Here is a 23,412-nt window from a genome sequence, read left to right as displayed (position 1 = left end):
ACGGGTAGGCAGATTATGGGAGATAAGGAAAAAGCTGAGGTATTAAACAAATTCTTTGCCTCTGTGTTTACCAGGGAAGAAACAAGTTCAATAGTAGTGCCGCAGGAGGAAGCCACAACCTCCACATTAATGAGCAATTGGGTAACTGAGGAAGAAGTTCATAAGCAGCTTGATAAAGTTACCACCATCAGACTCTTCCCCACATTATTACCCCTCACTTCCGCATGCCAGACTTCTCCCGCGCTGCCTCCCTCTCTTTCTTATTACCCCTCACTTCCGCATGCCAGACTTCTCCCGCGCTGCCTCCCTCTCTCTTTCTTATTACCCCTCACTTCCGCATGCCAAACTTCTCCCGCGCATCCCTACTGGGGTGAGGGACCATGGACATCAAGGAGAGTACCCTAGAAAGCGCACCAGCATGTCCCTGTTTGAGACCGACCCTGTGTTTACAGTGACATTAAAGGGCTGGAGACTAAGGAACCACCTGGCCACCCTTCCGTTTCTCTCTTTATTCTGGGACATCCAAGTAAGTGGAGCATGGTCTGTAATTAGCCCGAAGTTTCTTCCTAACAGCGAAGAGCCTCTAAAGCCCATTTAATTGCCAAACATTATTTTTCTACTATTGAATAGTTATTTTCTTGTGGGTTAAGGTTTCTGCTCATAAAGTAAACAGGGTGTTAACCCTCACCCTGGTATTCTTGGGACAGGACAACCCCATAGCCCACATCAGAAGCATCTGTCTGTACTATGAACTCTAGAAAAGTCTGGGGTTACCAAGACAGGTTGGGCACAGAGAGCTTCTTTCAATGACTTACAAGCCTGATCTGCCTCTGGAGACCACTTAACTGTAACCGGGGACCTTGCTTTTGTGAGGTCTGTTAAAGGGGCAGCAACTGTGGCCAAATTTGGGATAAACCTTCTGTAGTAACCCGTCAGACTTAAAAATGCTCTTACCTGTTTCTTGGTAAGCTTCCAATTTTGCTGTGGTTTAAACCAATCCTCTCCCAATTGAACATCCTAAATACTTTGCCTCCTCCAGAACAATGGTACACTTGGGAGGATTAGCAGTTAAACCAACGGCACGAATGGAATTAAATTAATTGCTTGTACCTTTGGGAGATGGGACCCCCAATCTTCACTGTGGATAACAACATCTTCTAGGTATGCCGCCGCCGCCACCGCATATCTAGTATGGGGTTTTAGAACCCTGTCCATCATTCTCTGGCATGTGGCAGGGGCACCATGCAGCCCGAACGGTAATACTGTATGCTGAAACAGGCCGCTGGGAGTTCAGAAAGCAGTTCTCTCTTTTGCCTGTTCAGTGAGAGGAACCGGCTAATAACCTTTTGTTAGATCTAGAGTTGTCAGGTAGCGTGCTTTGCCCAGTCCCTCTGTTAACTCATCAACCCTAGGCATTGGGTAGGAGTCAAATTTAGAAACGCAATTTAACGTGCGATAGTCATTACAAAATCTTAAAGTGCCATCAGGTTTTGGAACCAGCACAATAGGACTGTCCCACCCACTATGTGACCCCAAGTTTTAGCATCTTTTCCACCTCCAAGTTTATAGGAATCCTATAGGGTTTAAAATCGTAGTCCAGAACAACCACTATATACAGACATACCCCGGTTTAAGGACACTCACTTTAAGTACACTCGCGAGTAAGTACATCTCGCTCAATAGGCAAACGGCAGCTCACGCATGCGCCTGTCAGCACTTCCTGAACAGCAATACCAGCTCCCTACCTGTACCCAAGCTGTGCGTAAGCGGGGAGACTATAGAGCCTGTTACACGTGTTATTTACATCAGTCATGCACGTATATGACGATTGCAGTACAGTACATGCATCGATAAGTGGGAAAAGGTAGTGCTTCATTTTAAGTCCATTTTCGCTTTACATACATGCTCCGGTCCCATTGCGTACGTTAATGCGGGGTATGCCTGTACTGATGCCCTCTAGCGGATTTTACCATAGCGCCAACCAAGTCCATATCTAACCTTTCAAAAGGTACATCAATTATAGGTAGGGGCACTAGGGGGCTACGGGAAGCCTTAAAAGGGGCTGCGCGCTGGCAGTCAGGGAATGAGGAGCAAGTCTGTAATTGCAGCAGGCAGCCCAGGCCAGTAAAACCCCCTAAGGATTCTCTGGTTTTCTCCACTCCCAGGTGCCCCCCCAGTATGTGGCTATGTGCGAGGTGGAGCACAGTGTTACACAACGCCTGGGGAAGCAGCCGCTGCTTAGTGAGGGCCGAGTCCCTTTTCCCTACTCCATAAATTAGCTCATTTATCACTTCAAAGTAGGGATTAGGTAACAACACATTTTCTGGCTGCGTAGCAACCCCATTCACCACCTGGACATTATCTCTAGCAGCGACTACAGTAGGATCTTCCCATTGGGCGCTCTTATAATTAATAGGACTGAACCCCAAGTCCAGCACATCCTCCACCTCTGTGCTAGAACTAGGCTCTTCACTGCTGCCAACTGGGTTGTCCCCTACTAACACCGGCAAAGGGCAGTCATTTTGGTGTTTCCCTTCCCCATGACCACCCTGGTCACTCTCCTAATCAACCTCAGAAAACGGGAAGACATGTTCCTCACTAGCTTGACCCTTTTCTGCCTTCTCTGTTACCGGCCACAACACTAGAAAGTTGGGGAAATTTCTACCGAGCACCACACTGGGTTCCAATATTCACCTCGGCGGTGGGGTATTCCCTAGTATCACCACGGGCGCAAATCATTTCCATTTTCTGTATATTATCTATTTTCACATTAGGCGTGGTCACCACTGGCTACTGCAGCGCTCGCTATGGCGGGCGCTCCGGGGACAAGAGCCGCCTCCCAATGGGGCCGGGTCAGCTGCGAGGGGGGGCCGCCGCGCGGCAAATTTTTCTTCCAGACCCAAAAATTGAGATTGACACGGGCGACGGAGCGCTAGACCACGCCCCCGGCGCTTCATCCAATGAGGGCGAACCTGCCTGATGACGTTACGCCCCCCGTCTTTCCCCTGCAGAGCGGGGAATTCGGCTGCAGGCGCGCGTGCAGCGCCGGCACTGGGGCCGCAGCCTTGCGTATTACAAGCTTTGCTAATAAGGTGACCATACTTCCTGAACCAAGCCGTGCTCGAGGCATTTTCCCATTCACCTTCACATAGCACAAAGGAAAACTATTACCACCACCATTATTAGTAGATCCAACACATCCACAAAATGGGCATGGCCCCATCTTGTCACCCACATTGCATTCCATGAGTCCATCTTTAAGTGGGCAGTCCCTGGCTGTATGACCAACCTCATTACATTTAAAACATGTTATAACATAATCTGACCCCCAATAAGTTCCTTTTCCAGACCTGTTACGCCTGAATGCGCCCCTGGCTCCTCGAGTAGTGTCCCTGGGATCTTGGGAATATCCCTGTTGCTCTCCAGTTTCCCTTAAACCCTGACCAGCCTGACCAGGGCTTGCGGGATCCTGGGCCTTGCGGGTTTGATAAGCTGGAGCAGGGCGCAGGAGTTCTCCTGCAGCGACATGTCTCTCCACCAGATCAATCAGCTTGTCTGCTGTGGGGGGGTTCGCTTTGACTGACCCGACGCAGGGTAGCAGGAAGGCCCCGCAGAAAGCGGTCCATCCCTAAAAGCTCCACAATGTGGCTGGCAGAGTTAACCTCAAGTTGAAGCCACTTCCGGGCAAGGTGTATGAGGTCAAGCATTTGGGATCTTGCAGCCTTGTCAGGAAAATACGACCATAAGTGGAACCTTTGAGCTCGTCCTGCAGCGGTCACTCCCAGGCGTGCCAGAATTTCATCCTTCAGCTTGTTGTAGTCGCTGGCTTGTGCTGGTTCTAGGTCATAGTAGGCCTTTGAGGTTCTCCGCTCAGGAATGGTGCCAGTATGCTTGCCCAGTCAGCTGCTGGCCATCCCTCTCTTTCTGCTGTGTGCTCAATGCCAGAAGGAGCGCCTCAACATCATCTGTCGCAGTCATCTTTTGAAGGCAATGACTGGTCCGAATCGCCTTGGGTCCTTGGTATCTTCCATCAGGGTCCCTGCTCAGCCTCTCAGACACCGCCTGCACCTCCTGTCGCAGCTCACGGATGGCACCTTGCTGTTCCTCACAGGTCACTGAGTGCCTCAGCGTGTATCCTGTTGGTCTCTTGCTGTGCAGCGGTACCATGCTGTTGGGCAGCGATAACTGCAGCGGTACCATGCTGTTGGGCAGCGATAACTGCAGCGGTACCATGCTGTTGGGCAGCAATAACTGCAGCGGTACCATGCTGTTGGGCATGGTATGACTGCAGCGGTACCATGCTGTTGGGCATGGAATAACTGCAGCGGTACCATGCTGTTGGGCAGCGATAACTGCAGCGGTACCATGCTGTTGGGCATGGTATAACTGCATCGGTACCATGCTGTTGGGCAGCGATAACTGCAGCGGTACCATGCTGTTGGGCATGGTATAACTGCAGCGGTACCATGCTGTTGGGCATGGTATAACTGCAGCGGTACCATGCTGTTGGGCATGGTATAACTGCAGCGGTACCATGCTGTTGGGCAGCGATAACTGCAGCGGTACCATGCTGTTGTGCAGCGGTGGCCTGCTGGTGTATCTGCTGTTGTGCAGCGGTGGCCTGCTGGTGTATCTGCTGTTGTGCAGCGATGACCTGCTGGTGTATCTGCTGTTGTGCAGCGATGGCCTGCTGGTGTCTCTGCTGTTGTGCAGCGATGGCCTGCTGGTGTATCTGCTGTTGGGCAGCGATGGCCTGCTGGTTTATCTGCTGTTGTGCAGCGATGGCCTGCTGGTGTATCTGCTGTTGTTCAGCGATGACCTGCTGGTGTATCTGCTGTTGTGCAGCGATGGCCTGCTGGTGTATCTGCTGTTGTGCAGCGGTGGCCTGCTGGTTTATCTGCTGTTGTGCAGCGATGGCCTGCTGGTGTATCTGCTGTTGGGCAGCGATGACCTGCTGGTGTATCTGCTGTTGTGCAGCGATGGCCTGCTGGTGTATCTGCTGTTGGGCAGCGATGACCTGCTGGTGTATCTGCTGTTGTGCAGCGATGACCTGCTGGTGTATCTGCTGTTGTGCAGCGATGGCCTGCTGGTGTATCTGCTGTTGGGCAGCGATGGCCTGCTGGTGTATCTGCTGTTGTGCAGCGATGGCCTGCTGGTGTATCTGCTGTTGTGCAGCGATGGCCTGCTGGTGTATCTGCTGTTGTGCAGCGATGGCCTGCTGGTGTATCTGCTGTTGTGCAGCGATGGCCTGCTGTTGTGCAGCGGTAGCCTGCTGGTGTATCTGCTGTTGTGCAGCGATGGCCTGCTGGTGTATCTGCTGTTGTGCAGCGATGGCCTGCTGGTGTATCTGCTGTTGGGCAGCGATGGCCTGCTGGTGTATCTGCTGTTGTGCAGCGATGGCCTGCTGGTGTATCTGCTGTTGTGCAGCGATGGCCTGCTGGTGTATCTGCTGTTGGCCAGCGATGGCCTGCTGGTGTGCAGCGATGGCCTGCTGGTGTATCTGCTGTTGTGCAGCGATGGCCTGCTGGTGTGCAGCGATGACCTGCTGGTGTATCTGCTGTTGTGCAGCGATGACCTGCTGGTGTATCTGCTGTTGTGCAGCGATGACCTGCTGGTGTATCTGCCGTTGGGCAGCGATGACCTGCTGGTGTATCTGCTGTTGGGCAGCGATAGCCTGCTGGTGCATCTGCTGTTGTGCAGCGATGGCCTGCTGGTGTATCTGCTGTTGTGCAGCGATGGCCTGCTGGTGTATCTGCTGTTGGGCAGCGATGGCCTGCTGGTGTATCTGCTGTTGTGCAGCGATGGCCTGCTGGTGTATCTGCTGTTGTGCAGCGATGGCCTGCTGGTGTATCTGCTGTTGTGCAGCGGTGGCCTGCTGTTGTATCTGCTGTTGGGCAGCGATGGCCTGCTGGTGTATCTGCTGTTGTGCAGCGATGGCCTGCTGGTGTATCTGCTGTTGTGCAGCGATGGCCTGCTGGTGTATCTGCTGTTGTGCAGCGGTAGCCTGCTGGTGTATCTGCTGTTGTGCAGCGATGGCCTGCTGGTGTATCTGCTGTTGTGCAGCGATGGCCTGCTGGTGTATCTGCTGTTGTGCAGCGATGGCCTGCTGGTGTATCTGCTGTTGTGCAGCGATGGCCTGCTGGTGTATCTGCTGTTGTGCAGCGATGGCCTGCTGGTGTATCTGCTGTTGTGCAGCGATGGCCTGCTGGTGTATCTGCTGTTGTGCAGCGGTGGCCTGCTGGTGTATCTGCTGTTGTGCAGCGATGGCCTGCTGGTGTATCTGCTGTTGTGCAGCGATGGCCTGCTGGTGTATCTGCTGTTGTGCAGCGATGGCCTGCTGGTGTATCTGCTGTTGTGCAGCGATGGCCTGCTGGTGTATCTGCTGTTGTGCAGCGATGGCCTGCTGGTGTACCTGCTGTTGTGCAGCGATGACCTGCTGGTGTATCTGCTGTTGTGCAGCGATGACCTGCTGGTGTATCTGCTGTTGTGCAGCGATGGCCTGCTGGTGTATCTGCTGTTGTGCAGCGATGGCCTGCTGGTGTATCTGCTGTTGTGCAGCGATGGCCTGCTGGTGTATCTGCTGTTGTGCAGCGATGGCCTGCAGGTGTATCTGCTGTTGTGCAGCGATGACCTGCTGTTGGGCAGCGATGGCCTGCTGGTGTATCTGCTGTTGTGCAGCGATGGCCTGCTGGTGTACCCGCTGTTGGGCAGCGATGGCCTGCTGGTGTTTCTCCTGTTGTGCAGCGATGGCCTGCTGGTGTATCTGCTGTTGGGCAGCGATGGCCTGCTGGTGTATCTGCTGTTGTGCAGCGATGGCCTGCTGGTGTATCTGCTGTTGTGCAGCGATGGCCTGCTGGTGTATCTGCTGTTGTGCAGCGGTGGCCTGCTGGTGTATCTGCTGTTGGGCAGCGATGGCCTGCTGGTGTATCTGCTGTTGGGCAGCGATGGCCTGCTGGTGTTTCTGCTGTTGGGCAGCGATGGCCTGCTGGTGTATCTGCTGTTGTGCAGCGATGGCCTGCTGGTGTATCTGCTGTTGTGCAGCGATGGCCTGCTGGTGTATCTGCTGTTGGGCAGCGGTGGCCTGCTGGTGTATCTGCTGTTGGGCAGCGATGGCCTGCTGGTGTACCCGCTGTTGGGCAGCGATGGCCTGCTGGTGTATCTGCTGTTGTGCAGCGATGGCCTGCTGGTGTATCTGCTGTTGGGCAGCGATGGCCTGCTGGTGTATCTGCTGTTGTGCCGCGGTGGCCTGCTGGTGTATCTGCTGTTGGGCAGCGATGGCCTGCTGGTGTATCTGCTGTTGGGCAGCGATGGCCTGCTGGTGTATCTGCTGTTGTGCAGCGATGGCCTGCTGGTGTATCTGCTGTTGGGCAGCGATGGCCTGCTGGTGTATCTGCTGTTGGGCAGCGATGGCCTGCTGGTGTATCTGCTGTTGGGCAGCGATGGCCTGCTGGTGTACCCGCTGTTGTGCAGCGGTGGCCTGCTGGTGTACCCGCTGTTGTGCAGCGATGGCCTGCTGGTGTATCTGCTGTTGGGCAGCGATGGCCTGCTGGTGTACCCGCTGTTGGGCAGCGATGGCCTGCTGGTGTACCCGCTGTTGGGCAGCGATGGCCTGCTGGTGTACCCGCTGTTGTGCAGCGGTAGCCTGCTGGTGTACCCGCTGTTGGGCAGCGGTGGCCTGCTGTTGTGCAGCGGTAGCCTGCTTGTGTACCCGCTGTTGTGCAGCGGTAGCCTGCTTGTGTACCCGCTGTTGGGCAGCGATGGCCTGCTGTTTTGCAGCGGTAGCCTGCTTGTGTACCCGCTGTTGTGCAGCGGTGGCCTGCTGGTGTGTAGATGCAGTCTGGAGCAATGCCATGACAACTTCCTCCATGGTGTGTTTGAGTTTTATACACTCAGACATAATGTGGGTGCCCACAATCGCCACCAAATGTGACAAAATACCCTTTTTGTCTGAAGGGTCCTTGTCTGGGAACCTTAACACCCACTGTCTTTTAGGGTAAAGCCCAGTCACAGGACCGTCCAGCTCTGGATTAAGGGCTTTATTTTCTTTGTCACTCCAGCAGACAAAATCAAGACAAACAAAAGATTCAAAATAAATCCTTGCTGTATCTGAGCATTAACTACACGGCAATTCTCTAGCTATCTTTGGGTGGCTTTCCCAATTACCAAACACTAAAACAGATATCATAAACCAAACCAGTTGCAGGCCAGTGCCTGTCTGTAGCACCCAGCTCTCTCACTGGAATAAGGGGAGAGCGCAGAATGATCCAGCCTGGCCTTTCTTACACTCTGTTAATTAGGGACAGGTGATCTGCACCTGGCTTCATTTGCAGAACCTTCCCTGGGCCTTTAACCCTTAGTAGGGTTAGGTATAATTTACAAATGCAGGGCTTGTGTATCTCCTATATACAACTTCACCACCGTTCCTCTCACAACGTGTACCATGCGCCCCGGACACCACACACCGACAGTAGGGGGAGCTGGCATCACAAAACTGGGATGGAGTCCAGCTAGCTGCCCCTAAATCCATGTAACTTGGCCACCTATGTAAGGCTTATTTTGGCCAAATGTATTTAATATCTGAACCGTGAATGTATAATGCCCTATGTATGTGAGAATGTATAATGCCCTATGTATGTGAGAATGTATAATGCCCTATGTATGTGAGAATGTATAATGCCCTATGTATGTGAGAATGTATAATGCACTATGTATGTGAGAATGTATAATGCCCTATGTATGTGAGAATGTATAATGCCCTATGTATGTGAGAATGTATAATGCCCTATGTATGTGAGAATGTATAATGCACTATGTATGTGAGAATGTATAATGCACTATGTATGTGAGAATGTATAATGCACTATGTATGTGAGAATGTATAATGCCCTATGTATGTGAGAATGTATAATGCACTATGTATGTGAGAATGTATAATGCACTATGTATGTGAGAATGTATAATGCACTATGTATGTGAGAATGTATAATGCACTATGTATGTGAGAATGTATAATGCCCTATGTATGTGAGAATGTATAATGCCCTATGTATGTGAGAATGTATAATGCACTATGTATGTGAGAATGTATAATGCCCTATGTATGTGAGAATGTATAATGCACTATGTATGTGAGAATGTATAATGCCCTATGTATGTGAGAATGTATTCCAAAGCACTTTATTCCCTCTTAATGCAATCCCCCAGTCTAGTTGAGCAAGCAATATGAGGTCACGTGTTTTGTGCTGTAATTTGGGAGCGGGCCCTGTAAAGGGTTAATTGGATGATGTGGCTGTATGTAGCCATTTCTAAGATAGCAGGCTTGTAATGGGATTCGCATGTGAGTTACATTTCTATGGAGGAGACTCTGATTTAAGCAGCCGAGGTTCCTGCAGATAAATGTGTACTGAGACACAGGCTGGGGGCGTGGAGGGGTTACAGACATTTGGTGAGAGTGAAAGAGTGGCCAATCAGGTTTGCTCTGATTGGCCAGCAGCCCCCCTCCCATGTAACGGATAGCCACAGAGGGCTATATAAGGGGTGCTGCTGATCAGAGAATTGAGATCTACCTTCAGAGAGCGACTGAGAGCAAGAGCAGCTAAGGCTAAGGCCCCGCTCCCAGAGTCAGCGCACCCGCACACTGCTGACAGGCGGGGCGCTGAGATACACAGACTGCGATATGCGGTCTGTAGGGAGCGGGAGCCGGAGCGGGAGGTGGGAGGTTTGACAGGGAGGGGGGGCGTGGCTTGAGTGGAGGGACCCGCTACTCTCCCCCCCCTCCCTCCACGGACTGCAGGAGGGAGCTGCTACTCTCCCCCCACTCCCTCCACGGGCTGCAGGAGGGACCCGCTAATCTCACCCCCCTCCCCGGACTGCAGGAGGGAGCTGCTACTCTCCCTCCACTGGCTGCAGGAGAGACCCGCTACTCTCCCCCCCCTCCCTCCACGGACTGCAGGAGGGAGCTGCTACTCTCCCCCCCCTCCCTCCACGGGCTGCAGGAGGGAGCTGCTACTCTCCCCCCCCTCCCTCCACGGACTGCAGGAGGGAGCTGCTACTCTCCCCCCCCTCCCTCCACGGGCTGCAGGAGGGACCCGCTACTCTCCCCCCCCTCCCCGGACTGCAGGAGGGAGCTGCTACTCTCCCTCCACTGGCTGCAGGAGGGACCCGCTACTCTCCCCCCCCTCCCTCCACGGACTGCAGGAGGGAGCTGCTACTCTCCCCCCCTCCCTCCACGGGCTGCAGGAGGGAGCTGCTACTCTCCCCCCCCTCCCTCCACGGGCTGCAGGAGGGACCCGCTAATCTCACCCCCCTCCCCGGACTGCAGGAGGGAGCTGCTACTCTCCCTCCACTGGCTGCAGGAGAGACCCGCTACTCTCCCCCCCCTCCCTCCACGGGCTGCAGGAGGGAGCTGCTACTCTCCCCCCCCTCCCTCCACGGACTGCAGGAGGGACCCGCTACTCTCCCCCCCCTCCCCGGACTGCAGGAGGGAGCTGCTACTCTCCCTCCACTGGCTGCAGGAGGGACCCGCTACTCTCCCCCCCCTCCCTCCACGGACTGCAGGAGGGAGCTGCTACTCTCCCCCCCCTCCCTCCACGGGCTGCAGGAGGGAGCTGCTACTCTCCCCCCACTCCCTCCACTGGCTGCAGGAGGGACCCGCTACTCTCCCCCCCCTCCCTCCACGGACTGCAGGAGGGAGCTGCTACTCTCCCCCCCCTCCCTCCACGGACTGCAGGAGGGAGCTGCTACTCTCCCCCCCCTCCCTCCACTGGCTGCAGGAGAGACCCGCTACTCTCCCCCCCCTCCCTCCACGGACTGCAGGAGGGAGCTGCTACTCTCCCCCCCTCCCTCCACGGACTGCAGGAGGGAGCTGCTACTCTCCCCCCCCTCCCTCCACGGACTGCAGGAGGGAGCTGCTACTCTCCCCCCCCTCCCTCCACGGACTGCAGGAGGGAGCTGCTACTCTCCCCCCCCTCCCTCCACGGACTGCAGGAGGGAGCTGCTACTCTCCCCCCCCCTCCCTCCACGGGCTGCAGGAGGGACCCGCTACTCTCCCCCCCTCCCCGGACTGCAGGAGGGAGCTGCTACTCTCCCTCCACTGGCTGCAGGAGAGACCCGCTACTCTCCCCCCCCTCCCTCCACGGACTGCAGGAGGGAGCTGCTACTCTCCCCCCCCTCCCTCCACGGGCTGCAGGAGGGAGCTGCTACTCTCCCCCCCCCTCCCTCCACGGGCTGCAGGAGGGACCCGCTACTCTCCCCCCCCCCCTCCCTCCACGGACTCGGGCTGGAGCACTCATTCATACACACACACACACATACACACACACACACAGGCAGGCACTCACGCACTCATACACACACGCGCGCACACACATGCAGGCACTCACGCACTCACACACACACACAGACAGAGGCAGGCACTCAGGCACACACATACACACACACACAGACAGGCACGCACGCTGCTTTCACTCCACACTCCTCCCCGCTCCCAGAAGCCTCTCCTCCTCCCGAAGCCTCCCCTCCCCATTGGCTCACAGCCACACCACGTGACGCGTCAACGCTAGGAAACACCATTCTCTTGTGTCTCCTAGCGGCTGACGCGCCACAGCGTGTAGTAAGCTGTGCCGCCAGGGGGGACCGGCTCGCGAGGATTCCCCTGCTGGTGGGGAACTCGCTACATTGCCGCCCGCGCCAACGAGCGCAGCGGGACCGAGGCCTAACAGAGACTGAGAGGCACTCTGGGAAGGAGTGTGGAGATTCCCTCAGAGGACTATGAGACTGAGAGACAGTCTGGGAAGGAGTGTGGAGATTCCCTCAGAGGACTATGAGAGACAGTCTGGGAAGGAGTTTGGAGATTCTCTCAGAGGACTATGAGAGACAGTCTGGGAAGGAGTGTGGAGATTCCCTCAGAGGACTATGAGACAGTCTGGGAAGGAGTTTGGAGATTCCCTCAGAGGACTAAGACTGAGAGACAGTCTGGGAAGGAGTGTGGAGATTCCCTCAGAGGACTATGAGAGACAGTCTGGGAAGGAGTGTGGAGATTCCCTCAGAGGACTATGAGACTGAGAGACAGTCTGGGAAGGAGTGTGGAGATTCCCTCAGAGGACTATGAGAGACAGTCTGGGAAGGAGTTTGGAGATTCTCTCAGAGGACTATGAGAGACAGTCTGGGAAGGAGTTTGGAGATTCTCTCAGAGGACTATGAGAGACAGTCTGGGAAGGAGTTTGGAGATTCCCTCAGAGGACTATGAGAGACAGTCTGGGAAGGAGTTTGGAGATTCCCTCAGAGGACTATGAGACTGAGAGACAGTCTGGGAAGGAGTTTGGAGATTCTCTCAGAGGACTATGAGAGACTGAGAGACAGTCTGGGAAGGAGTGTGGAGATTCCCTCAGAGGACTATGAGAGACAGTCTGGGAAGGAGTTTGGAGATTCTCTCAGAGGACTATGAGACTGAGAGACAGTCTGGGAAGGAGTGTGGAGATTCCCTCAGAGGACTATGAGAGACAGTCTGGGAAGGAGTTTGGAGATTCTCTCAGAGGACTATGAGAGACAGTCTGGGAAGGAGTTTGGAGATTCCCTCAGAGGACTATGAGAGACAGTCTGGGAAGGAGTTTGGAGATTCCCTCAGAGGACTATGAGACTGAGAGACAGTCTGGGAAGGAGTTTGGAGATTCTCTCAGAGGACTATGAGAGACTGAGAGACAGTCTGGGAAGGAGTGTGGAGATTCCCTCAGAGGACTATGAGACTGAGAGACAGTCTGGGAAGGAGTGTGGAGATTCCCTCAGAGGACTATGAGAGACAGTCTGGGAAGGAGTGTGGAGATTCCCTCAGAGGACTATGAGAGACAGTCTGGGAAGGAGTGTGGAGATTCCCTAAGATGACTATGAGACTGAGAGACAGTCTGGGAAGGAGTGTGGAGATTCCCTCAGAGGACTATGAGAGACAGTCTGGGAAGGAGTGTGGAGATTCCCTCAGAGGACTATGAGAGACAGTCTGGGAAGGAGTTTGGAGATTCCCTCAGAGAACTATGAGACTGAGAGACACTCTGGGAAGGAGTGTGGAGATTCCCTAAGATGACTATGAGACTGAGAGACAGTCTGGGAAGGAGTGTGGAGATTCCCTCAGATGACTATGAGAGACAGTCTGGGAAGGAGTGTGGAGATTCCCTCAGAGGACTATGAGAGACAGTCTGGGAAGGAGTGTGGAGATTCCCTCAGAGGACTATGAGAGACAGTCTGGGAAGGAGTGTGGAGATTCCCTCAGAGGACTATGAGAGACAGTCTGGGAAGGAGTGTGGAGATTCCCTCAGAGGACTATGAGACTGAGAGACACTCTGGGAAGGAGTGTGGAGATTCCCTCAGAGGACTATGAGAGACAGTCTGGGAAGGAGTGTGGAGATTCCCTCAGAGGACTATGAGAGACTGAGAGACAGTCTGGGAAGGAGTTTGGAGATTCCCTGAGGACTATGAGACTGAGAGACACTCTGGGAAGGAGTGTGGAGATTCCTTCAGAGGACTATAAGAGACTGAGAGACAGTCTGGGAAGGAGTTTGGAGATTCCCTCAGAGGACTATGAGAGACAGTCTGGGAAGGAGTGTGGAGATTCCCTCAGAGGACTATGAGAGACAGTCTGGGAAGGAGTGTGGAGATTCCCTCAGAGGACTATGAGAGACAGTCTGGGAAGGAGTGTGGAGATTCCCTAAGATGACTATGAGACTGAGAGACAGTCTGGGAAGGTGTGTGGAGATTCCCTCAGAGGACTATGAGAGACAGTCTGGGAAGGAGTGTGGAGATTCCCTCAGAGGACTATGAGAGACAGTCTGGGAAGGAGTTTGGAGATTCCCTCAGAGAACTATGAGACTGAGAGACACTCTGGGAAGGAGTGTGGAGATTCCCTAAGATGACTATGAGACTGAGAGACAGTCTGGGAAGGAGTGTGGAGATTCCCTCAGATGACTATGAGAGACAGTCTGGGAAGGAGTGTGGAGATTCCCTCAGAGGACTATGAGAGACAGTCTGGGAAGGAGTGTGGAGATTCCCTCAGAGGACTATGAGAGACAGTCTGGGAAGGAGTGTGGAGATTCCCTCAGAGGACTATGAGACTGAGAGACAGTCTGGGAAGGAGTGTGGAGATTCCCTCAGAGGACTATGAGACTGAGAGACAGTCTGGGAAGGAGTGTGGAGATTCCCTCAGAGGACTATGAGAGACAGTCTGGGAAGGAGTGTGGAGATTCCCTCAGAGGACTATGAGAGACAGTCTGGGAAGGAGTGTGGAGATTCCCTCAGAGGACTATGAGAGACAGTCTGGGAAGGAGTGTGGAGATTCCCTCAGATGACTATGAGAGACAGTCTGGGAAGGAGTGTGGAGATTCCCTCAGAGGACTATGAGACTGAGAGACACTCTGGGAAGGAGTGTGGAGATTCCCTCAGAGGACTATGAGAGACAGTCTGGGAAGGAGTGTGGAGATTCCCTCAGAGGACTATGAGAGACTGAGAGACAGTCTGGGAAGGAGTTTGGAGATTCCCTGAGGACTATGAGACTGAGAGACACTCTGGGAAGGAGTGTGGAGATTCCTTCAGAGGACTATAAGAGACTGAGAGACAGTCTGGGAAGGAGTTTGGAGATTCTCTCAGAGGACTATGAGACTGAGAGACACTCTGGGAAGGAGTTTGGAGATTCTCTCAGAGGACTATGAGACTGAGAGACACTCTGGGAAGGAGTTTGGAGATTCTCTCAGAGGACTATGAGACTGAGAGACAGTCTGGGAAGGAGTTTGGAGATTCTCTCAGAGGACTATGAGACTGAGAGACAGTCTGGGAAGGAGTGTGGAGATTCCCTCAGAGGACTATGAGAGACAGTCTGGGAAGGAGTGTGGAGATTCCCTCAGAGGACTATGAGAGACAGTCTGGGAAGGAGTGTGGAGATTCCCTCAGAGGACTATGAGAGACAGTCTGGGAAGGAGTGTGGAGATTCCCTCAGAGGACTATGAGAGACAGTCTGGGAAGGAGTTTGGAGATTCCCTCAGAGGACTATGAGACTGAGAGCAGTCTGGGAAGGAGTGTGGAGATTCCCTCAGAGGACTATGAGACTGAGAGACACTCTGGGAAGGAGTGTGGAGATTCCCTCAGAGGACTATGAGAGACAGTCTGGGAAGGAGTTTGGCGATTCCCTCAGAGGACTATGAGAGACTGAGAGACACTCTGTGAAGGAGTTTGGAGATTCCCTCAGAGGACTATGAGACTGAGAGACACTCTGGGAAGGAGTTTGGAGATTCCCTCAGAGGACTATGAGAGACTGAGAGACAGTCTGGGAAGGAGTGTGGAGATTCCCTCAGAGGACTATGAGACTGAGAGACAGTCTGGGAAGGAGTTTGGAGATTCCCTCAGAGGACTATGAGACTGAGAGCAGTCTGGGAAGGAGTGTGGAGATTCCCTCAGAGGACTATGAGAGCAGTCTGGGAAGGAGTGTGGAGATTCCCTCAGAGGACTATGAGAGACAGTCTGGGAAGGAGTGTGGAGATTCCTTCAGAGGACTATGAGACTGAGAGACACTCTGGGAAGGAGTGTGGAGATTCCCTCAGAGGACTATGAGACTGAGAGCAGTCTGGGAAGGAGTGTGGAGATTCCCTCAGAGGACTATGTGTGGCGAAAATGGGGGTAATCAGCGCATTAATAAAGGCAGTGGGCTCGGCTGGTTACCCCTATTTCGTATTGGGGATAAAGGGGTTAATATTATATGCTGTTCCCCTTTTAAGACTGCTAATTTAGGAACGGAGTGAGCCAGCACCCTGATTTTTGGGGGCAGCCTCAGTGTAACACCCCAAGAACACACATATTAAAAATATAACTTTGTCATAAGGGAAACATATATTTCTGATAAAGTGCCTTTCTGGTGCAGTTAAAATGTACCGGCAGGATGCTATTGTTTCTGCCTGCCTTTGTAATGCATTAAGGACCAAATGTTATGCATCCATGAGCCCCCTGTTGGGGAGATGCCGAAGCGTCTAAGGGAATGAAAGACCTCAGAGTCTTAGTGTCACTTAATCAGGATGTTTCTGAGTAGCAGGTCCTGTTACTCATCCTAGATATTTCACACCTTGGACCAAACTCCAGACATTGCGTCCCCAGTAATGAGTGGCCCCTTTTTACTTAGCAGTGCTACCAAGCTGCTTAGTGAGCATGCTCAGAGTTACCTGGGTTGGCTGGAGGATTTGCCCATGTGACCTGGCAGGTTCTGATAGGAGGAAGATAATTCCTTGCCAATGGGATGAGGCTAATGTAACACTTCACAGGCCCTTGTCCTTAAAAAGGCCTGTACCCCTCATTCCTGTGTTATTCCTGTGTTGTTGCTGTTGCTGTTGCTGTTACCTGATTTCTTCAAGCGGATAAGACCCGAGTACAGCGGCTACGATTCCAGAACGCAAGGGGTTAAAAACATCGCAACAAGGAAACTTGCCCTGCTTCAGGATTTCGTTACCCCTGGGGATCCAGACCAATCCCAGAGAACCAGAAAGGACTTTGCACATGCACAGAAGGATTGGACTGGGCTATTTATTTGGCAATTTGCAAATGGACTACATTTTAAAGGACAAGCTTCTGGTGCTTTGCACATTTCTGGACATTATCCTCTGTTTCTCTACCCGTGAGTGTAATTATTAAGTTTATTCTGCAGTTGTCGTGTGTTTGCCTATCAAGGGAATAAATCTCAGTTTATTTTGCTCAACCTGTTCTGCTCAATCAGGACCCACGAAATATAAATGTGTTATTAAGCGCGTCTCTCGTCACACTATGAGACTGAGAGACAGTCTGGAAGGAGCGTGGAGATTCCCTCAGAGGACTATGAGACTGAGAGACAGTCTGGGAAGGAGTTTGGAGATTCCCTCAGAGGACTATGAGAGACTGAGAGACTCCTCCCCAGGCCCCTGCACCCAGCGAGGCTAGAGACTACTCCCCAGGCCCCTTGCAGCGAGGCTAGAGACTCCTCCCCAGGCCCCTGCACCCAGCGAGGCTAGAGACTACTCCCCAGGCCCCTTGCACCCAGCGAGGCTAGAGACTCCTCCCCAGGCCCCTGCACCCAGCGAGGCTAGAGACTACTCCCCAGGCCCCTGCACCTAGCGAGGCTAGAGACTGCTCCCCAGGCCCCTGCACCCAGCGAGGCTAGAGACTACTCCCCAGGCCCCTGCACCTAGCGAGGCTAGAGTCTCCTCCCCAGGCCCCTGCACCTAGCGAGACTAGAGACTGCTCCCCAGGCCCCTGCACCCAGCGAGGCTAGAGACTCCTCCCCAGGCCCCTGCACCCAGCGAGGCTAGAGACTACTCCCCAGGCCCCTTGCACCCAGCGAGGCTAGAGACTCCTCCCCAGGCCCCTGCACCTAGCGAGACTAGAGACTCCTCCCCAGGCCACACACACACACAGACACACACACACAGACACACACACACAGACACAGACACACAGACACAGACACACAGACACACAGACACACACACACACACACAGAGACACACGCACCTGTATGCTCAGAAAGCGTGCCCTGCAGGACTCGCAGAAGGGGTCGGCCTGCGACCTGGGGGAGGCGCACGGCGGGTCCCAAAGGAGGGCGGTTTGGGGATGCGGCCTGTCTCACCACGATCTTCACCACGCCGGGGCTGGGCACTGCGCAGGAGAGGAGGGCGTTACTACACAGTGGGATACCAGGCGCGGGGGGCACAGGGAGCAGTGACGGGGCAGAGACACTGTGCAGAAAGGGGGATGCCAGGCGCGGGGGGCACAGAGAGCAGTGACGGGGCAGACACACTGTGCAGACAGGGGGATGCCAGGCGCGGGGGGCACAGGGAGCAGTGACGGGGCAGAGACACTGTGCAGACAGGGGGATGCCAGGCGCGGGGGGGCACAGAGAGCAGTGACGGGGCAGACACACTGTGCAGGCAGGGGGATGCCAGGCGCGGGGGGCACAGAGAGCAGTGACGGGGGCAGAGACACTTACTCTGTGCAGACAGGGGGATGCCAGGCGCGGGGGGCACAGAGAGCAGTGACGGGGCAGACACACTGTGCAGGCAGGGGGATGCCAGGCGCGGGGGGCACAGAGAGCAGTGACGGGGCAGACACTGTGCAGACAGGGGGATGCCAGGCGCGGGGGGCACAGAGAGCAGTGACGGGGGCAGAGACACTTACTCTGTGCAGACAGGGGGATGCCAGGCGCGGGGGGCACAGAGAGCAGTGACGGGGCAGACACACTGTGCAGGCAGGGGGGGTGCCAGGCGCGGGGGGCACAGAGAGCAGTGACGGGGCAGACACACTGTGCAGGCAGGGGGGTGCCAGGCGCGGGGGGCACAGAGAGCAGTGACGGGGGCAGAGACACTTACTCTGTGCAGACAGGGGGATGCCAGGCGCGGGGGGCACAGAGAGCAGTGACGGGGGCAGAGACACTGTGCAGGCAGGGGGATACCAGGCGCGGGGGGCACAGAGAGCAGTGACGGGGCAGACACACTGTGCAGGCAGGGGGGTGCCAGGCGCGGGGGGCACAGAGAGCAGTGACGGGGCAGACACACTGTGCAGGCAGGGGGGTGCCAGGCGCGGGGGGGCACAGAGAGCAGTGACGGGGGCAGAGACACTTACTCTGTGCAGACAGGGGGATGCCAGGCGCGGGGGGCACAGAGAGCAGTGACGGGGCAGATACTGTGCAGGCAGGGGGATACCAGGCGCGGGGGGCACAGAGAGCAGTGACGGGGCAGACACTGTGCAGACAGGGGGATGCCAGGCGCGGGGGGCACAGAGAGCAGTGACGGGGCAGAGACACTTACTCTGTGCAGACAGGGGGATGCCAGGCGCGGGGGGCACAGAGAGCAGTGACGGGGCAGACACACTGTGCAGACAGGGGGGTGCCAGACGCGGGGGGCACAGAGAGCAGTGACGGGGCAGAGACACTTACTCTGTGCAGACAGGGGGATGCCAGGCGCGGGGGGCACAGAGAGCAGTGACGGGGGCAGAGATTGCAAGGACATGGTCTGCAGTCCCAGCTGAGCAGGACCGCCGCCCTGTAGGAGCTGCGGGGGAGCAGAGGCCTGTTGGGTCAGAGCTTGAATCAGAGCCAGCTGGGCAGGCTGGCTGAGGAGATGGTGCTGACCCCCGGACGACACCAGATGAAGCACGTTCCCTATTAACATGGCGACAAAAGGGAGTCAGAGACACACGGGGGAGGGAAAAGGGACGGGGGGGGAGGGGAGGGGGGAAAGAGAGGGGAGGGGAGTTGGGAAAGAGAGGGGAGGGGATTTGGGAAAGAGAGGGGAGGGGAGTTGGGAAAGAGAGGGAAGGGGAGTTGGGAAAGAGAGGGAAGGGGAGTTGGGAAAGAGAGGGAAGGGGAGTTGGGAAAGAGAGGGGAGGGGAGTTGGGAAAGAGAGGGAAGGGGAATTGGGAAAGAGAGGGAAGGGGAGTTGGGAAAGAGAGGGAAGTGGAGTTGGGAAAGAGAGGGAAGTGGAGTTGGGAAAGAGAGGGAAGGGGAGTTGGGAAAGAGAGGGGAGGGGAGTTGGGAAAGAGAGGGAGGGGAGTTGGGAAAGAGAGGGAGGGGAGTTGGGAAAGAGAGGGAAGGGGAGTTGGGAAAGAGGGAGGGGAGTTGGGAAAGAGAGGGAGGGGAGTTGGGAAAGAGAGGGAAGGGGAATTGGGAGAGAGAGGGAAGGGGAGTTGGGAGAGAGAGGGAAGGGGAATTGGGAAAGAGAGGGAAGGGGAGTTGGGAAAGAGAGGGAAGGGGAGTTGGGAGAGAGAGGGAAGGGGAGTTGGGAAAGAGAGGGAAGGGGAGTTGGGAGAGAGAGGGAAGGGGAATTGGGAAAGAGAGGGAAGGGGAGTTGGGAAAGAGAGGGAAGGGGAGTTGGGAAAGAGAGGGAAGGGGAGTTGGGAGAGAGAGGGAAGGGGAGTTGGGAGAGAGAGGGAAGGGGAGTTGGGAAAGAGAGAGATGGGTGTGGGGGAGTGGGGATGGGAAACAGGGGGATGAGCAGAGGGGCGTATGGACTCACCCTGCAGTGGGCGAGGCTGTCCCACTCCCAGCTGTCGTATCTGGGACCCGCTCAGCGTCAGTTTGGCCCCCTGCAGCTGCAGAGTGAGGGGCTTGCTGACCGCTGGAGCCTGGAGAGGTCGTGCACTCAGAGAGGTCAGAGAAGTCAGCTGTGAAAGGCTAATCACTTCCCCTGCTGGGGAGTACAACACAGGGGTCAGGGGTCAGATACTCACAGAGCAGCCTGCATGTCAGGGGTCAGATACTCACAGGGCAGCCTGGCCTGCATGTCGGGGGTCAGATACTCACAGGGCAGCCTGCATGTCAGGGGTCAGATACTCACAGGGCAGCCTGCATGTCAGGGGTCAGATACTCACAGGGCAGCCTGCATGTCAATGGTCAGACACTCACAGGGCAGCCTGCATGTCAGTGGTCAGACATTCACAGGGAAACCTGCATGTCAGTGGTCAGACAATCACAGGGAAACCTGCATGTCAGGGGTCAGATACTCACAGGGCAGCATGCATGTCAGGGGTCGGGGATCAGATACTCACAGGGCAGCCTGCATGTCAGTGGTCAGACACTCACAGGGCAGCCTGCATGTCAATGGTCAGACACTCACAGGGCAGCCTGCATGTCAGTGGTCAGACATTCACAGGGAAACCTGCATGTCAGGGGTCAGATACTCACAGGGCAGCATGCATGTCAGGGGTCGGGGATCAGATACTCACAGGGCAGCCTGCATGTCAGTGGTCAGACACTCACAGGGCAGCCTGCATGTCAGTGGTCAGACACTCACAGGGCAGCCTGCATGTCAGTGGTCAGACACTCACAGGGCAGCCTGCATGTCAGGGGTCAGATACTCACAGGGCAGCCTGCATGTCAGGGGTCAGACACTCCCAGGGCAGCCTGCATGTCAGGGGTCAGACACCCACAGGGCAGCTTGCATGTCAGGGGTCAGACACTCACAGGGCAGCCTGCATGTCAGGGGTCAGACACTCACAGGGCAGCCTGCATGTCAGGGGTCAGACACTCACAGGGCAACCTGCATGTCAGGGGTCGGGGACCAGACACTCACAGGGCAGCCTGCATGTCAGGGGTCACTCACAGGGCAGCCTGCAAGTCAGGGGTCGGGGAACAGACACTCCCAGGGCAGCCTGCATGTCAGGGGTCAGACACTCACAGGGCAGCCTGCATGTCAGGGGTCAGACACTAACAGGGCAGCCTGCATGTCAGGGGTCAGACACTCCCAGGGCAGCCTGGCCTGCATGTCAGGGGTCGGGGGTCAGACACTCCCAGGGCAGCCTGCATGTCAGTGGTCAGACACTCCCAGGGCAGCCTGCATGTCAGGGGTCAGACACTCCCAGGGCAGCTTGCATGTCAGGGGTCAGACACTCCCAGGGCAGCCTGCATGTCAGGGGTCAGACACTCCCAGGGCAGCCTGCATGTCAGGGGTCAGACACTCCCAGGGCAGCCTGGCCTGCATGTCAGGGGTCGGGGGTCAGACACTCCCAGGGCAGCCTGCATGTCAGTGGTCAGACACTCCCAGGGCAGCCTGCATGTCAGGGGTCAGATACTCACAGGGCAGCCTGCATGTCAGGGGTCAGACACTCCCAGGGCAGCCTGCATGTCAGTGGTCAGACACTCCCAGGGCAGCCTGCATGTCAGGGGTCAGACACTCCCATGGCAGCCTGCATGTCAGGGGTCGGGGGTCAGACACTCCCAGGGCAGCCTGCATGTCAGGGGTCGGGGGTCAGATACTCACAGGGCAGCCTGCATGTCAGGGGTCGGGGGTCAGATACTCACAGGGCAGCCTGCATGTCGGGGGTCAGATACTCACAGGGCAGCCTGCATGTCAGGGGTCGGGGGTCAGATACTCACAGGGCAGCCTGCATGTCAGGGGTCAGATACTCACAGGGCAGCCTGCATGTCGGGGGTCAGATACTCACAGGGCAGCCTGGCCTGCATGTCGGGGGTCAGATACTCCCAGGGCAGCCTGCATGTCAGGTGTCGGGGGTCGGGGGTCAGATACTCCCAGGGCAGCCTGCATGTCAGGGGTCGGGGGTCAGACACTCCCAGGGCAGCCTGCATGTTGGGGGTCAGACACTCCCAGGGCAGCCTGCATGTCGGGGGTCGGGGGTCAGATACTCACAGGGCAGCCTGCATGTCGGGGGTCAGACACTCCCAGGGCAGCCTGCATGTCAGGGGTCGGGGGTCAGACACTCCCAGGGTAGCCTGCATGTCAGGGGTCGGGGGTCAGATACTCACAGGGCAGCCTGGCCTGCATGTCGGGGGTCAGACACTCCAAGGGTAGCCTGCATGTCAGGGGTTGGGGGTCAGACACTCCCAGGGTAGCCTGCATGTCAGGGGTCGGGGGTCAGATACTCACAGGGCAGCCTGCATGTCAGGGGTCGGGGGTCAGATACTCACAGGGCAGCCTGGCCTGCATGTCGGGGGTCAGGATGAACCTCTGGGGGACGCTGTACCCGGGGGGTGGGATGTGTGAGCTCTGCACGGGGACGCCTCTTCCTGCATTAGGAGGGAACGGAGCCACCGACACGTGCACAGAACCAGGAGCCGGCTGGGCCAGAGGGAGAACTGCAGAGACACAGATCCGCTGTTACACGGGACCCAGGGGGCTGACCAGGTCAGAGCGGGGGGGGGGGGGCTGACCAGGTCAGAGCGGGGGGGGGGGGGGCTGATCAGGTCAGAGCGGGGGGGCAGGTTGATCAGGTCAGAGCGGGGGGGGGGGGGGGGGCAGGTTGATCAGGTCAGAGCGGGGGGGGGGGCAGGTTGATCAAGTCAGAGCGGGGGGGGGGGGGCAGGTTGATCAGGTCAGAGCGGGGGGGGGGGGGCAGGTTGATCAGGTCAGAGCGGGGGGGGGGGGGGGGGGCAGGGTGATCAGGTCAGAGCGGGGGGGGGCAGGGTGATCAGGTCAGAGCGGGGGGGGCAGGTTGATCAGGTCAGAGCGGGGGGGGCAGGTTGTTCAGGTCAGAGCGGGGGGGGGGGGGGGGCAGGTTGATCAGGTCAGAGCGGGGGGGGGGGGGCAGGTTGATCAGGTCAGAGCGGGGGGGGGGGGGGGCAGGTTGATCAGGTCAGAGCGGGGGGGGCAGGTTGATCAGGTCAGAGCGGGGGGGGGGCAGGTTGATCAGGTCAGAGCGGGGGGGGGGGGGGGGGGGGCAGGTTGATCATGTCTGAAAGTGTGTGTGTGTGTGTGTGTGCGTGCGAGCGTGTGCAGGGGGGGACTGATTGAGCGGCTGTCACCCTGCGTGGTGGGCACAGGCGGTGCTGAAGCTGTGTGTGTGTGTGTGTGTGCGTGCGTGTGTGTGTGCGGAGGGGGGGGACTGATTGAGCGGCTGTCACCCTGCGTGGTGGGCACAGGCGGTGCTGATGCTGTGTGTGTGTGTGTGTGTGTGTGTGTGTGCGTG

At 56.3% G+C, this 23,412-nt stretch overlaps 1 protein-coding gene across 1 annotated transcript in view; it reads right to left on the bottom strand.

Annotated features, from left to right (window-relative positions):
- Positions 1-23,412, bottom strand: part of LOC142484023 (helicase SRCAP-like) — a 178,103-nt gene that overhangs the window by 49,348 nt on the left and 105,343 nt on the right. Inside the window, 4 exon segments of the mRNA XM_075583987.1 lie at positions 17,509-17,652; positions 18,929-19,153; positions 20,007-20,180; positions 22,415-22,582. Coding sequence (XP_075440102.1) covers positions 17,509-17,652; positions 18,929-19,153; positions 20,007-20,180; positions 22,415-22,582 — 711 coding nt within the window.

This window comes from Ascaphus truei, unplaced genomic scaffold (assembly GCF_040206685.1).
Source record: "Ascaphus truei isolate aAscTru1 unplaced genomic scaffold, aAscTru1.hap1 HAP1_SCAFFOLD_427, whole genome shotgun sequence".
NCBI classification, from domain to species: domain Eukaryota; kingdom Metazoa; phylum Chordata; class Amphibia; order Anura; family Ascaphidae; genus Ascaphus; species Ascaphus truei.
Note: the sequence above shows the minus strand (reverse complement) of the source record. Positions and strands in the feature narration are given on the sequence as shown.